Source organism: Macrobrachium nipponense, chromosome 1, assembly GCF_015104395.2.
Source record: "Macrobrachium nipponense isolate FS-2020 chromosome 1, ASM1510439v2, whole genome shotgun sequence".
Lineage (NCBI taxonomy): Eukaryota > Metazoa > Arthropoda > Malacostraca > Decapoda > Palaemonidae > Macrobrachium > Macrobrachium nipponense.
In genome coordinates this window covers 43,681,456-43,698,704 of record NC_087200.1, presented here as the reverse complement: position 1 = coordinate 43,698,704, position 17,249 = coordinate 43,681,456, and the positions used below count along the sequence as shown (strand labels likewise).

The window sequence follows — 17,249 nt, the reverse complement described above, 5'->3', positions numbered from 1 at the left end:
GATGTTGGACTGGATAAGTAGCTAGCTACTCTTGTTTCTTGCTGTTAGTTTTGGATTCCTATTTACTGTGCGCCTCTAGGTTTTTATGTGTGTGTGTCACTAGAATACCCAGTAGGTTGCCTCATATCCCCTTTATCAGTAGACCCACGTGTATATCTTACTATACTATAATGGGTTTTATGTCAGTCTGTCCGTCTGTTATTCAGTCACCGCCAAACAGCTGGTCTGATGGGCTTGAAACTTGGCAGGGTTATAGTGGGGACCCCTAAGATGGTTTATAATGGGGTTTCATCCTACCTCCCCCCCTCTAAAGGGTGTTGGGGTGAGAAGGGATTCCCTTAGACGGAGCTGGTTCTGCCCATGAAACTGGGCTGGTTATGCCTGTAGACTAAGTTACTTTATGAATTTATCATACATAATTTCTGTAAACTGTACATGTGACCTATCATTTGGAAAAAAATACTATAGGATAAACATCAATGACATAATGGTTAAAAAACGCTAGAGAGTCACATATATGAAGCAGCAGATGAATATGGTTTTAGTTAGGATTGGTAAGTTGCTAGTTACTTATAATACTGTTTTGTAGGGATAAAGGTATGCTAAGTGGCCCTCTTCTCAGTGAGCAGTAGTTTGGTTAGAGGTGGAAAGAAGTAAGGTTTTCTGGCTTCTGATGCTGTAGGAACCTTCTAGTTCTTTTCTTCCAACCTAGACCCTTCTAGTGCTTGTCTTCCAATGTAAGTGTGACAAATTCTTTTCATTTTGCCTTGCCAGGAAACAAGGAATTATGTGAAACTAGGCAGTTATCATCTTGTAAGCCATAGCTTTTCCATCTCTGCAAGGAAGGGAATCTTTCAGATGCAGTAGCTAAGCTTCCAGCATAAGTTTCAATGTCTCCTGTTCCAGACTGGCCTTTCTGTGTAGAAGATGAACAAGTCATTCCAGAGAAAAATGAATAAATGTTCTTTCTCTTCATCTCCCTTCTCATTGTCGCCATCCTTCTTCTCATCACTAGACTTGTTCCCTCCATTTAGGAGGAAGAAGATAAATCCTAAAATCTCACATAAAGAGTCCAGGAGGATTTGTCTTGGTTAGTCGTCCTTGTTGCAGGTGAGTTGCAAGTTCAAAATCATTGCTGTGTGATCATTATACCACTGGAAGGGTTGTCTCCCACTTAGAAAAGACTGCTCCTTCCCAATCTGCTATGTACCCTTACACTCACACTGTAATGATCTGCACATCTGCACGTTTTGTACCTGGTCTGTTGACTGGTGTGTTTTGCAGCTTGGAGTAGACACACTTGCCGCTTCTCCAAAGAGTTGCAAAGGGCAGGCTATTGCTACCTGTTTAATGTGGATGGTCACTGGATCCTGCACGTTCTAACAACAGGTCAGTTTATTCCATTAACTCTCTGGAGCAGTTGCAATCCAAGCATTCTTGCTCGAGGGAGAGGTCTTATTGGATCACTTCCACCTTTTGCTTGAGGAAGAGGAAATACATGTTCTCGTACTTCCTTTCTTTCTGATTACTTGGTTGTGACCAAGTATAAGAGTGAAGGAGTGGCAAGTTCAGAAAGAGAAATACTGAATCATGTTGGCCTGCACATCTAATTCAATATGAGGTTAGAAACAAGTGAGGAAGTGAAAGATTGGTGTGATTCTGCCTTGCTTGAAGAACAGTCTGCCACTGTTAACTCCCAAGTCTAGGGAAGGTCTGGTGACCTTGAACCTTTGTGCATGTGCATTGACTCTCTCCCTTACCTTTCTTGGCAAGCATGGTTGAATTAACATCACCACTTCCATTCAGTATGCATGCCATATAGTTGTCGGGCTGAACGGCTGTTCCTTTTGATACCCCTCCTGCTATGTTGGTACATAGATTGTTTAGTTCTTTGTCATTTAATGGTCTTGGGGAAGTAACAAGGTCTGTTCTGTCATGAACATTTTAAAGTGCTTAGTTCACTTAGGAGGCAGAGCAATTGTTCTTACTGCTGTGGTCACATTCTGCTTATGGTGTTTTGGATCAGGTTAACTTAATGATCGCTGGATCAGGAATTCGTGGTACACAATAATCAAGCAGACAACTTCCTTGCAACCATACAGAAGCTTAGTGGCATCAATCATGGTTCCCCCCAAAGCTGAAAGACAATTGTAGCCTGTTGGTCCTTGCAAGAGATTTCCCTTTCCTCTCCTTTTCTGTCAAACACATCCATTCTCTGTTTTTCAGTGAAGAAGAGGAGACCCTGGATCCTTGTTAAGGCTCTACCATATCTCTTTCAGAGGTATCACAGAAGTCGTTGATGGAAAGAGGAGCAGGAGTCTTGTGTTGCTATTCCATCACCAGTATTTCATCAACCTCTAGTGGCAGCAAAGTGAGCCATAGACAAATCTTTGGGTGCAGTTAGGCCTTCAGGATCTTGGGTTGGGAAGAAATCAAGTAACCTAAGCCCAGACCAGTTTCCCAGCTCTTTATCTTTTAGGAAGGGAAGGAAACGTATCAGGCCCTTCCTTCCTTCTCTAGTTATTGCTGATGAGATGGAAAGTGAATGTATGTGGGTTGACTAATCTTGCCATCTTATCTTCCCCTTCAGGTTCTCAAAGTTCTTGCTGGCTGGATGATGGCAAAGGGCAGAGGGGATCATGCAGGACCAGCCTCCATTTGAGTGAGAATGTCATTGGGATTGTAGTTGCATCTCTGGTTTCAAACTATTAAGGAGCATTTCAGCATTCTCTCTATAAATGGAATGGCACAAGTTGTGCACGTCATCACAGGGAACAACTCAATATTTGGACTGTTTAGAGAAATGTACTTTTACATCAGACCTATTAAGGTTTTCCCATTCTTGTCTGTTACAGGGCCATCACTTCTGAGGCTATTTCAAACCAAAGACAGCTCTATAGGTGGTTATTAGGTTCCCATCTGAATGTAGTCTTAGACTTTGCTGGTGGCTTATAGTGTGTTACCTGGTCAGTGGGCTGCTTCTGAGCTGTTGCTCCTTGATAAAATCTACCTTCCCCCTTCAAACAAAGGGGGCAAGAGCATAGAAGCTGGATCATGTGTGCAATTAGTAGAAACATGCCTTAGTATGCTTTTAGGATGGCAAACTTGGGGAGCTATAGTACCAGTAATTTCTAGTTATGGCAAGAACAATCAGATCAGCCTTGGCAAGTTATCTCAGCCACCTGTTGTCTCTTTATTGCATTCTCTCCTGGTGCAAGCCACAAAAATGCATGATGTGATAGGATGATATGATCCCCATAGGGGATGCATCAAAGCATGGCTGGAAAATTTTTCAGAATTGTTGGTTGGGGGACCTGAGGTTCCTCTGCGTGTAAGACTAGCCTTACCTAGAGGTCAGGTCAGTTCAGGTCCTGTGAAAGTGCAAGGATCTTTGATGGTCTGATGCGGATGATGTAAAGAAGATTGGTAACATTTTTCAGCAGTCACCTCTGTGCACACATGAGAAGTGCTTGGGGTATGGGTGGGGGTTGATATAGGGTAGAGGGAAGTGAGGACATCTAAATGCTCAGCCACCAAGGTTATCTCTGGGAGGTAGAGGGATGTTGCAGGGAAAACTACTGCTGCTCAGCCAAGGACCTAAAAATCATGAAAGGGCAGGTGACTCTGAAATAATATAATTAGTGAAACCCAGACCTGCAGTTGCTGTAGGGATTTTATTTGTTTTGCCTTCTTACCTCTTCCTTGTCTGCTGAAGAATTCGGTTTCAGAACCTGCAGTGTAGACCTCTCAGAAGAGGAAAGACCACAGAGAGAAAGAAGAAGGGATTTTGAGTGGGATGTGTTCAAAAGTTCTTGAAGGACTGTGCAAGGGAGTCCATGCTGGACTAAATGTCCCTCTGAAGCTTCCTCCTCTTTTTCCATAAGGCTCCCATTGTGGAGAAGGCTATTTAGCACATTCAGGGCGGGGGGAATTAAAAGAACATTCTTTACTCTGGCAAGAAATACATACTTTGTGCAAGTGTACTGCTATAGGTGACATAAAACAATTAAAAGAGCAACCATGACCTTCACAATGATGTAGGTCTTTCCTATTCTTCAGAGGGGAAGAATTGAGCACAAGCACCAGAGCACTGATAAAGAAACATAATACTAATACTTCAGGCACAAAACTGCACCAGTAGCTTACAAGTGTACTACTAGAAAGTATTTCCATAAACAAACAATAAGGCTAAGAAATAGCCAGTAGGCGTATAGTTTGCATACCTTGGAAGAATACAAATTAATTAAATTTAGCATGTTTTCCTAGATATTATACAAACCAGAGTTTTTGTATACCTAGTTAAACCTACTTCAGCCACCCTTCTTGGTCCCTGCAACCAAAGGTAAAGTGGTTCATGTCAGTTGGTTAGAGGGGTATTCTCCTGGTTGGCCCTCACTACCACCAGTAACCACTTTCTTACCAAGTTCAGTGACTCTCCCAGCTTGGGCTGAAGGATAGCTCCCATTATTATAAGAGGCTCCAGTATGTGTACCTATGAAAAATAGAAATTACTTATTAATTTCAGAACGGTGTATTAAGAGTGAATATGCATATACTAGTACAGTATTTTTAAATGAAAAGTTTGTGCAGTGCCAGTGTAAATTTACACTTGTTTATTTTTATACATATTCTAGAAAGATTTGTAATTAAGGGTCTGTTAATATTTGTTGTAAGCTCAGTTTGGTATAAAGTTGTTAGAGTACTTCAGTATAATGTGCTTGGAAGGCACTTTCTGTCATGGTGTACAGTAGTTCTTAACTATGTTATTTAATTTCCACTGTTCAAGCTAATGCTGTTTTTAATTTTCACTGTTCAAACTAATACTATCTTTTCATTTTCAGATGGACGATAATCGAGGAAATACTGGAAGTGAAAAAGGAAAAACTGAAAGTATGCTGAAGCACTTGTTATCCAAGTAAAGCTCTCTGCCCGCCATGCTTGGTCAGTCATTTGTTTGCCCTTGTGCTCACTTTCAAATGATGACAACCTGCTACTAGTCATTTCAAGTAGCAGGGTGTAGCATGGTTTCTACATGATGGAGCAATGGAACCCCACTGTGAGGATTTTTTTGCTTACCATTTCTGCAATGGCGCTGAGGAATGGCTCATGCCACTTGCAAGAAAAGGCCTTATAAAATTGGACCATAACATTGACTTGTATTTGCATTCAATTTTAAATAGCCTTAAAATTGGCTGCATTTGTGATCATAAAATTCGCTTGAAGTATATTTTTATTTTAAGACAGTAACTACCAGTTGACATATCATTGTATTTTACAAAATGCATATTTATATTGTAAATTTGTGAAATAATTGCTAATTTAGCAATAGAATGGAATTTTAACTTAATTTGTATTGAAAGAGTTATTACATTATTTTTATAATTTAAAGAAATTTAAATTAAGCCGAATTGATATACCTGTATAGGAATGGGGGGGTTACAGTGGGGGATATCTTTGCTCGTGGTGTAGGTTTAAGGGAGCCAATGTGATGTTTAAATGCCAGAGCAGTCCTGTGATTTAACTTTTACAAGTACAAAAGGGGGGGAATGATAAAAGTTTATGGGTAACTAGGCATTCAGTGCAGCTCTTGTTACCCATATACCCACTTATTATGTATACACACTCCCTTCCTTGCTTTAACCATTGATTACACTTTAAGGAATTCCTTTCTCTTCTAAGTATATTCAACTCATGATTTACCTCACAATGAGAACACTGCATTTCACTGAAAGGCAGTTATAAATCTCATTGCTATATTTTTTGAGCCTTCTTCAAACTCCTTGTTGTATTAAGCTGCTAATGCGGGACAGAAAGCTCGCTGCACACTTATTGGTCAAGGTTTTGTGGTTGATGTTGATTCAGCATCAGAATTGAACAAGAGTTGTGGCAGCCAGCTAGGGTAGGTCCAGTGAAGCTGCTACATAGCACGTTTAGCTGTGGTTGGGTTCAGCCTTATGTGCAATTCTTACCAATGGGTTGTGACTTTTAATTGTCTAATGTACAGAGAGATTATTATATGATGGAAACAGTTGCTGTTGTCAGACTGTTGTATACTATTGTTATAAATGTAAAAAAAATACAGTATGATTATAGTTCACTTATATACAGAGCCTTACATACTCAACCGTAATATACCAAAGGCATTATGTAGATACACAGTGTACTTGAGGAAACTTCCCTAACCCTGTATTTTCTTTGCACATCACGAAGTTAAATGTTAGATAGCAGGAGATATTTCAAGATTAGAGTAAAATATCATGTTATAATGGTTTATTATTTTTGTATGAGAAGTTTATTGACATATTGTTATTCTACAAAAGAAATATTGGACAGAGATTTTGATAACTTTGTTGGAACACAGAAGTGACTGGGGCCAGTGTGTGGGAGATTGCGCCAAAGGATTTATGCCAGCCACCTGTGGTGCAAACGCGGCTGGGAACAACTTGCTCATCATTCATTTAAACGGCTACTTGTGGACTGGCTAAGAGAAAGTCTGGTTTTGTTGGAAGAAGATAGTTACGAAAACAAGTGTATCTTTGTGTTCTCCCAAGGACCTTGTGTAGTGAATGGGAGACAAGTGCCTTGTTTTTTATGGAAATGTTCCATTGGTCAAGTCACAGTCCTTATTAAGAAAAGTTTGGAACAACTTAATAGTCAAAAAGAAAATGTAATTTGCATTTTATGCTCACCTGTGCTAAAAAAACAAACCCTGACAGTTTACACTTTTCTATTTGTGCTTAAAGTTTATCATTATTAGTTCCAATACTGTCTTAGACACTTTTGTGATAAATGTTATGAGCAAACTGCTTAAGGTGTCTAGAAAAGTGATTGTTGTGCTAATCAGAAAAGCAATAGTGAACAGGAACTGTTTTGTGACCATTTTGAAAGACTAAAAGTGAATTGTGGCATTGGATGTAAGAAAAAAAAAAGAGAAAAAAATAGGCAAGGAAAGTAACACTGGCCCCAAGACTGGTGATAAGGTTATATGTTGGTATAGTGGAAATGGCAGACTGGACCCTCCTAACCCTCATGTGTAGTTTATTGAAGTGACCTAGGTACTTTTTAATTGAACTGATAAAGTCAGGCCTCACAAAAAATTCTGAGTCAAATTATTTTGTAAATCCCAGACTATAGTTCCTCGGTAGACACAGTGTCTCAGGCACTGCAATTTGCCCAAGTCCAGTCTTGTTTTCCCTCCACTGCTGGCACTCTTGAAATTGGTCATACCGTACTATTATTATGTAGAGTTTCAGCATTCAGTTGTATGTTTCTTTTGACAACTAAGATTTTTGTATATATTTGTAGTGTATAAGTAATTATGTAACAGTTTTGGAATCCCACTGTGGAAGAATGGCTGCTGACTCCAAAGTTGCTTTTCATTCATGTGGGGCTTTCGTCACGCCGTATAGTCTGTATTACATTGGTTCCGCAGCTTCATTGGTTTTTTGCATTGGTTCGTTCCCTGTACATTGTGTGTATAGGCAAGTTTCACCACCATGAAGCCATATGGCGAATAAAAAATGAAATGGTTATTTATGTTATTTAATCCTTCATAGTTGATGTTTTCCTAGTGATAAAGATCTTTAATGTGTACTGGCAATTGACTATTTATTATGTAGAAAGTCTTAAAATTAATGTAAAGACATCCATGATAGTCTTTAATTGATGAGAGAAAGTATACCTTTGGTTCAAATATCCTACACTAATTTACATATGAACAAAGGTTTGATGATAAGTTTTCATTGTCAAATATCCTAGTTTTTAAGACAAGCTTCTGTGAATATGAGCTCCAAGAGTACAATAACAAGATCTATAAAAAAAATGGCTTGCATCTGAAGAATTTGGATATGCCCTTTCTTCCAGTCATAACTGCTTCATGATAAGACGACATGAACTTTGAAAATATCAAATATCTAATTTCTTAAGCAAAATCTATTATCGATTTTATAACCAACTTTGGACTACAAGACTTCCTGAAGAAATAACAGTATTCCACTAAATATTTTACCAGGAATACAGTGAGGCAAATATTCCAGCAGTCCTTTGAACAATATGCCAAAATGTTCAACAAGCTGCCTTTGTAAAGTGAAGGAAAGGAGGGAAAACCAAGATTAACAGTTTAATATAAACAATATAATCACAGAATATTACATTTGTACTCTATTCTTCTCTTTGTCAGTAGAGGGCCATATTAAGAAATTAGGAAACAAGTAACATTTCACTGGAGACAGAGAGACTAGACTGAAAAAACTATTATGGCACTCAAGGTACCTGACTTCATCCTAAAAGAAAGGCATTATTCAATTCCATGAAAGGAAAATGTATCAGAATTGTTAAACCAATGCAATCCTAACACAACAGATTGAAAACTTCAGGTGTGAATGATTGACAGGAAAATAATAACAGAAAACAAAGTTTTCTCAACATAACCTTGTTTCTCATTGCAATCAGCATTAGAGATCAATGACTAAATTGAATATGTGAAATTGTGGAGCCTCTCCAGTGGTTGTATGTATTTTTTTAAAAATTTGTATGAAACTTAATCGGCGTAGAATTTTTGTGGGAAATTTAAATGAGCAAACAACAAAAACATTTGAAATGAGCAGTGATCGTTGAAAGCAAGACTGAATATGGTGACATGCAGAGTATCCTACTGGTGTCTGCACATGAGGACTGGACATGGCTTTCACTAAAAAAATGTCCTTATACAACCCCGTCCATAATTCTTAATGGTGCTGACATGTACAAAAAAGGGATTTTGACGTAGGAAAAATCTATTTCTGGGCGAGGAAGCCGTGTCGCCCAGTGAAATATGTCTGCTTTAGCACTATTTCTAGTAAAATATTGCTATAATACCAGAGAACTGCTAAATTGGACATGTCAGAAGCTTCTGACTCGCTCACCTATATAAAAGGTGTCGGTATAAAACTGGGGCGAGTATTAAACACTACCACAGCAACCCCTCCAATTAGCCTTTTCCTCATCAAAAGACCCTAAATACGGGGAGCCGACCCATAGGTCACACCTAGCTACCCCGTTGAAGGCGTCTGTGACGTCATACTTATCGATAGCAATGAAGCTTGGTGCACTGCAAGGGGGGGGGGGGAAACCAGGGGGGGCCGGGGATTTCACTGGGCGACACGGCTTCCTCGCCCAGAAATAGATTTTTCCTACGTCAAAATCCCTTTTCTGGGCTCAGCCGTGTCGCTCCCGTGAAATTGTACCAGAGAAACACCAAGCTACATCACTCTGAGACGAAATAGAATATTAAATTGTATAAATTAACACCATACACCAAGTCAAATAACAAAGAAATGTGCTGCGGTAGGTAGAATGTTAATAATGCTGGCATAATGGAAAATATTCATATGACACAAGGACAGTACTATATTGATGTTGTAGCAGGAGACACTGACCTCCCTACAGCTATTGCATGATATTTAAGATCCTCCAAAGACTTAAGGTAATGCTTTGGAAAACCCAGTGCGACTTCCAACCAGTATACTTCTTCAGATCATCAAAGTTCATATATTTGAAGAAATTTACAGAAGTTGTTATAGCCCGAATACTACGCGCTTTGGGAAAGGACCCTGGGCTGACTTTCTTGGTAAAATACAAAAACTGCTGCTAACAATGCCCTTTAGAGATATGGTACCAACACCGCCCCACATGAAAAGGGGGGGAGGGGGGCCTTCGGAAAAGGTAGATGTTCTAGATAAATAGTCCTTAGGAGTTTTAACAGGACATAAAGAAGGATGTTGCGGAATCGGAACAACCTTCCATGGGGATCACCTTACCAAAGGGTTCTCATTCTTAGCCATAAAATATTTATTTGGTGAAAGCAACACGTCACCCGAGGAAAGGAATTCTATATGCCCTTGGCCACTAAATAAAGATGACATCTGCGATGTTCTGGCACCTGAAGCCAGACTTAATAAAAACAGTGCCTTACGCAAAAGGGTTTGGCAATCACATTTGAAGTTGTCTGTTTTAGAGTCTAACCTGAGAACATCGTTAAGAAACCATGACACTGACGACGGCCTGTGAATAAGCCGCAGGCGTGCACAAGCCCTTGGGATTGGGGTGAAATAAGACTCAGATAGATTTATACCAAACCCGAGAAGAAAAATCTTTTTCAGAGCTGATTTAGTGGTTGTTATTGTGGCAACTGCCAAGCCTTGTTCGAATAAAGTCCTGAAGAATGTTATATCCACGTTCATTGTCATTACTTTGACATTTGATTCCCTGAGAAATGTAGGCAATTGTTTAACTGCTGAACCATACTGGCAAAGTGTAGATTCTCTTTTGTCTGACTCTAAGAACAAAATGTTCTGTGGATCAATGTCCCCTACCCTCCTACCTGCAAACTTCATGAAATCCATAAAGATAGGGTTTTGTGAAGACCTGAGGAATCGAACACAGTCACCGTTTGAACTTGTTACGACAGCCTCAAGTCCGGGAGAGGGTGAGGACGAAGACCTAGTTCCAGGGGAAGGGGAAACCAATTGTTCTTGGGCCAGTAAGGAGCTATGAGAGCCACTTGACCTTTGAAGGATTTCAACTTGTGCAGCACCTTCAGGAGAAGGTTCACTGGAGGGAATAAATAAACTCCCTCCACTGGTTCCAACCTATACTCAGGGCGTCAGTAGCGTATGCTAGAGGGTCCATATTTGGGGCTACGTAACAAGGCAGCTTGTGGTTTGCCCCTGTAGCGAACATATCTACTTTCAGACCCGGTACTCTCCTACAAACCCTCTTGAAGGATTCCTGGTCCAGTGACCATTCTGACTCCAGGGGGACTGACCGGGACAGTGCGTCTCCTACTACATTGTGGACTCCTGCCAGATGGGTAGCTGATAGATGCCAGGTGTTCTTGTCAGCTAGAGAAAAAGTTGCTATCACCACGTGGTTCACATGACTTGACTTTGAACCACCTCAGTTTATACCGTGTATCACTACCGCACTGTCGAGAGCCAATCTGATATGAGTCTCCTCCGGAGGACGGAGCTTCATTAAGGTCAGAAACACTGCCATAGCTTCCAGGATGTTGATGTGAAGCTTTTGGAACTGAGGTGACCAAGTTCCTTGAACCTTGTCGTGCTGTGAATAACCTCCCCAACCTGACAGTGATGCGACTGTATGCACCAGTAGGGACGCGGGTTGGGGGAGGGAACTGCAACTGTAACTCTTTGGCTAGGTTTTCGGCCATTGCCCATGGACGTAGACGTTCCTTGGGAATCAGAGGTACCCGGCCGAACTTGTCGCGACACTTGGCATTGGCCTTTGAACGTCAAACTCGATTGATGTCCTTGAGCTTGGCTTTCAACAGAACGTCTGTGACTGAGGCAAATTGGAGCGAGCCTAGGATCGTCTCCTGATTCCTTCTCGAAGCCTTTTTGCATTTTAAGAATTGGCTTGTTACCTTGGCATCCCCTTCCCTGATGGAATGGAAAGATTGTGTGAATCCAAGCCCCAATGGATACCTAGCCACTGGAACTTGGATTCTGGGGCCAATCGGGACTTGGTCCTGTTGATCTTGAACCCTATACAGGCAGTCCCCGGGTTACGACGGGGGTTCCGTTCTTGAGGCGCGTCGTAAGCCGAAAATCGTCGTAAGCCGGAACGACACTTGGAAATATGCCTTAAACTAAGAAAAAGTTAGAGAGACCTTACCTGTGTGACATGCAAGTATTGCATGATGTGTAGTGTGGTTATTTCAATGGCAAAGGATGGTTCTTGAAGGTATAATTCTTCTTTATTAAACTCTTGTGACACTATAAAGCACAATGTACTACACTTAATCCTTAGGTTAGATTATACACTAAACACTATATTATGCACTGTACACTACGTAGTATGTATGTAGTAATCCTTTGGTAGATCCTGGAGTACACTAAAATCCCAGTCTGGTAGCTCTGGAAGGTAAAAGTATAACACAATTAGTACAAAATACTACACAAAGTCCTGAATGCAATATGTAAATTATAGATATCAAGAGTAAAAGAGTTAATGTATGTTAATTAATTCCTTACTTTTAGTTTATAATTCCTTACTTTGAGTTATATCAAGAGTAAAAAAGTTAATGTATGTGAATTAATTCCTTACTTTTAGTTTAAAGTTGTCATGCTATGTAACCCTGGATGCACAAAGTCTTATGTGGCCCCATAGCCTACATCATTCAGGGGGTTCTGGAATGTACAAAAAATAATTAGTATGTCAGTAAGTACTCTATGCATAGTAGTTACATACAGTAATATGCACCATACAGTGGTTTAATATACACATATAACATGTATAAAACTTAGTTAATGTATGTTAATTAATTCCTTACCTTAGTTTAAAGTTGTCGTGCTATGTAACCCTGGATGCACAAAGTCTTATGTGGCCCCATAGCCTACATCATTCAGGGGTTCTGGAATGTACAAAAAATAATTTTGTCAGTAAGTACTCTATGCATAGTAAGTTACATACAGTAATATGCACCATACAGTGGTTTAATATCAACTGGTATGCATAGTAAATGATTGGTCTACACCCCCTGTTCAGCAGGGAGTGTACAGTATGTACGTAATTCCATGAGGGACCTTGATCACTTATCCCATGTGAGAGATCTTGGTCACTTTTTTTTAGTATGTACGTATAAAACTTACTTAATGTATGTTTACTACTATGTATAATTCCTTACCTTTATGTTATGTAGTAACCCTGGACAAAGTTTTATGTGGCCCCATAGCCTGCATCATGAGGGGGTCCCTGGTTTTCTGGAATGTACCAAAAAAGTATCAAAGTTAAGTCATGTTATGTATGTTTAGTAAGTTACATACAGTAACCATACGTACAGTGGTTTATAACATGTATGTACATAATCAAACTTGGTTGGAAATTCCTGTAAAAAAAAAGTTATGTACGTATGTAATACTACTGTATGTAAAAACCTTACTGTTCATACTTTGTTACACTACATGTTACATGTGATACGTATACTTTCCTGAAGGGTTTTTTCCATCCAAAAATGGTGCTTCTACTTGTAGTTATCCCTTGATGACACTTGTAGTAATTTGTTAGTAACAACCTGGAGTTGTGTGAAAAATGTTGGTTCTGGAAGGAAAAAGTAACAAAATCAGTGTACAAAATATACACTACAGAAAGTTGTGAATGCAATATGTTAATTACTGTAGATATATCAAGAGTACTAAAAGAGTTAATGTATGTTAATTAATTCCTTACTTTTAGTTTAAAGTTGTCGTTCAATGTAACCCTGGATGGACAAAGTCTTATGTGGCCCCATAGCCTACATCATTCAGGGACTCTGGAATGTACAAAAAATAATTTTGTCAGTAAGTCCTCTATGCAGAGTAAGTTACATACAGTAATATGCACCATACAGTGGTTTAATATCACATATAACATGTAGTATAAAACTTAATTTAGAAATTCCTTACATAACTTACCAACTTTTAGTGAGTCTCAAAGCTGTTACCTAGGTTGTGGGAGATGGAGGTGGAGGTGTAGAGCATTCATGATAAGGATGCATTCCAAACCTAACTTCAGTGTGCTTTATCACAGATAACAGGCTAGGATGATGGGCAGTCTGGAATGAAGAATTAATATTAAAGGACAGTATGTAACCACTTAGGTGTACAAAATTTATTGTACGTATGCAAACATTAAACACAACTGAGAATTCCTTACCTTCAGCAAAATGAAGACATGTAGGCTATGTAGAGGTCTGGTTTATGTAAGTCACAGGTGCATGCCAGTCTGGAATGATAATGTAATAGTACATATGATTATAGTATGTATGTTACATACATAACATGGTTATTACATATGTAATAATAAAACATTAATAAAAAAAAATGTCCTTACCAAATTCTAGTGGTTGGCTTGCTTACTGGGATGGCCATATGGTACATGAGAGTGGCTGGGCTATGGAGTGGGATGGGCAGGTGCTTGGGAGTCTGGAATGATAAAAAATATATAAAATGATAGTTACTACTACTGTAACTACTGCACATGTTATTACTGTTTGACATATGTAGTGTGTAATACGTATGTTCAATATAAAAAATGAAGAATTCTTTTACCTGAAGGAATGGGAGAGGTGATACTACTCGTATCAACTGATTTGGGCTCTGGAGAGGTGATACTCGTATCAACTGATGAGGGAACATCTAGATCTGGAAAGAATGATAGGGTACATAAATATATTATAAGGTGGATGTAATTGTAGCATATGTACACTTTTAATAAAATTTCTATTAGCAATTTATAAAACATTTTATACAAATTTGTTAAGATTCCTTACCTGAGTATAGGGCGAGGCATCAAAACCATGGAAACGGCTCAGGGTCATCTGGGTCACTGTCACTATCAAAGGGTGGGGTCTGAAATGAAAAAAAAAAAAAAATAATAAGGTTATGCAACATCAAACACATTGTACCACTATGTAAGTTAGTGTACGTATGTATGTAGGGTGTAAACAATTTCCAACATGAAAATGAGAAAAATGAAATTGCTTACCTGATTGTACACGTACAGGTGGGCAGGCTGATACAGAGGGTCCAGGTACAGGGGGATCTGGAACTGTCACAGGTAGTACAGGGAGATCTGGAACTGTCACAGGTAGTACAGGGAGATCTGGAACTGTCACAGGTAGTACAGGGGGATCTGAACTGTCACCATTCTGCAATAAAATTACAAATGATGAAAATTAATGAAGTTACAATTTACTCTTACATTTAGTTGTTACATTAAAAAATTAACACATTTTAATATGTACACTATGTAAACACATAAATTAGTAAAACAGTTCAGAATTCCTTACCAGGAGGTGGTGGTACTGGAGACTTGTGAAAGAAAGTGTCAAGCCTGGACTGCACACTTCTCTTCGTCTGCTTCTCCTTCAGGGTCTCCTTGTAGAAAGTCACCAAATCCATGATTCCTCTCTTGATTTTGTCAAACCTAGAAACGTTAGGGTCTTCTGCCTCAAAAGAAGCCAAGGCTCTCTCCAGATGAGTAAACCCTCTGACAAGCCTTTCACAGTTAATGACCTGGGTTTTGGCTCTGGTGCCGCCTCCTCTTCCTCAATCATTTGTTGTTCAAGTTCAAGTAAGTCCTCTGCAGACAATTCCTCTCCATGGGAAGCCAGCAGCTCTGTTACATCATCAGGTTCAAGATCTAGTTTCAGCCTCTTGCTTAGCCCTACGATCTTCCTCGTCACAGTCTCGACGTCTTCTGCCTGGTCAAAGCCTTCAAAACTGTGCACAAACTGTGGACACAGTTTCTTCCAGGCCCCATTTAAAGTGGTCGTCTTCACCTCGTCCCAAGCACTTGCAATATTTTTCACTGCATCAGCAATGTTGTAGCCCTTCCAGAATTGCTTCAGTGTCAACTCCTTGTTAGCTTCTATGGCCCTCAAAGCAAAACGTATGGTCCTTCTAGGTAGTAAGCCTTGAAATTAGCTATTACTCCCTGGTCCATTGGCTGTATCAGCGATGTGGTATTGGGTGGGAGGTACACCACCTTCACATTAGGATGCATGTCGCTCAAATTTGAAGGGTGACCAGGGGCATTGTCCAGGACTAAGAGGGCCTTAAAAGGCAGACCCTTCGAAGTCAAATACCGCTCCACTGCTGGCACGAAATGGTCATTGAACCAATCTTCGAAGACCATTAAGGTAACCCAAGCCTTCTTGTTTGATTTCCAAATCACAGGGAGTTGACTCTTGAAAATGCCCTTGAAAGCCCTGGGATTCTCGGCCAAATACACCAGCAAGGGCTTCAGTTTCAAATCACCACTTGCATTGGACCCAAACAGCAAAGTCAGTCGCTCCTTTCCAGCTTTATGGCCAGGTGCTGACTTCTCCTCCTTGGAAAGGTACGTTCGATTTGGCATTCTTTTCCAAAATAATCCAGTCTCATCCACATTAAAGACTTGGTCAGCCGTGTAACCACCATCCTTAATTCCATCTCAGCCAAACCACCTGGAAAACTTTCTGCTGCTTCGCTATCAGCACTAGCAGCTTCACCTTGCAGCTTCACATTATGCAAATTTGCACGAGCCTTAAAACGGTTAAACCAACCTCTACTCGCGGAAAATTCACCACCAGCACTGCCTTCGCCAAACTTTTTCACTACTGCCTCATGCAGCGCTCTAGCCTTCTCCTGGATCACACTTAAGCTCACCGGCGAACACGTCGCTGTTCTGGTCCCCCAGCCAGATCATGAGCAATTTCTCCATTTCAACAATGCTCTGGCTACGTTGCTTCTCGTTTATCACCGTTGACTTCATCGGTGCAGCATCCTTAACATGCTTCAGAATACGTTCCTTGTCCTTCACAATGGTTACCACCGTGGTCCTGCTCAAGCCTAAAGAACGGCCTATTTCGGTGTTAGTTTCTCCCTTCTCCGAACGCTTTATCACGTCATATTTGACCTCCATCATGATGACCTTCCTCTTCTTGGATGAACTATCATCGGAGGAAGTACTTTGGCGTTTAGGAGCATTGTAAATTTGCGAAAATGGCAAGGAATTTCAGCAACGTCTTAGCACCAAACCGACTGAACTTCAGGCAGACACGCGATTGAAGTGGCGTCCTTTCGTATTGTTACGCTTGGCGTCCTCGACCGTCCGAGGTCGTTGTTCGGTCAATTTACCATACAGTTTAATAGCGATAATTAATTTATGCACCTCCGCTCAAAAAACTAGTTCTGCATATGAGGTATCGTTAAAAAAAAAGCATAACAAAACGTCGTAACCTTGGAATTTGTGTTGTAATCTAACCAGAAACTTAGTTTTTTTATTATGTACTGGAAACAAGCAATGATTTTTCATTATATTTGCGCTTTTGGACTGTTTTAAACTGCGCATCCCAAGCTAGTGTATTCATTCGCCCGCAAACTAGTTCCGCATATGCGGCGTCACTAAAAAAATTCAAAAAATAACGAAAAAAAAAAGTGTCAAAAATCATCATAACCTCAAAATTTTTGTTGTAATGTAACCAAAAACATATTTTTATTATATACTGTGCTAAACTATAAAGGATTTTTATCATAGCATGCGTTTTTTTAAAGAGTCGTTAACTCGGAGCGTCGGAAGCGTCAGCGTCGTAACCTCGGAACAAGCGTCGTAACCCAGGACGGAATTTCCATTGAATATTTAAGAAAAAGCGTCGTAACCTCGGAACGTCGTAAGCCGGAACCGTCGTAACCCGGGGACCACCTGTATATTCCAGGAAAGATATGACC

General features: G+C 40.0%; 1 protein-coding gene across 14 annotated transcripts in view; it reads left to right on the top strand.

Moving 5' to 3' along the window:
- Nucleotides 1-7,530, top strand: part of LOC135219289 (trithorax group protein osa-like) — a 475,370-nt gene extending 467,840 nt beyond the window's left edge. For all 14 annotated transcript variants that reach the window (XM_064255930.1, XM_064255926.1, XM_064255933.1 and 11 more), the window contains one exon: nt 4,842-7,530. In XM_064255930.1, the coding sequence (XP_064112000.1) occupies nt 4,842-4,919 (78 nt within the window). In that variant the 3' untranslated portion in view covers nt 4,920-7,530. The remainder of the gene's footprint in view (nt 1-4,841) is intronic.
- Nucleotides 7,531-17,249: the final 9,719 nt, after the last annotated feature.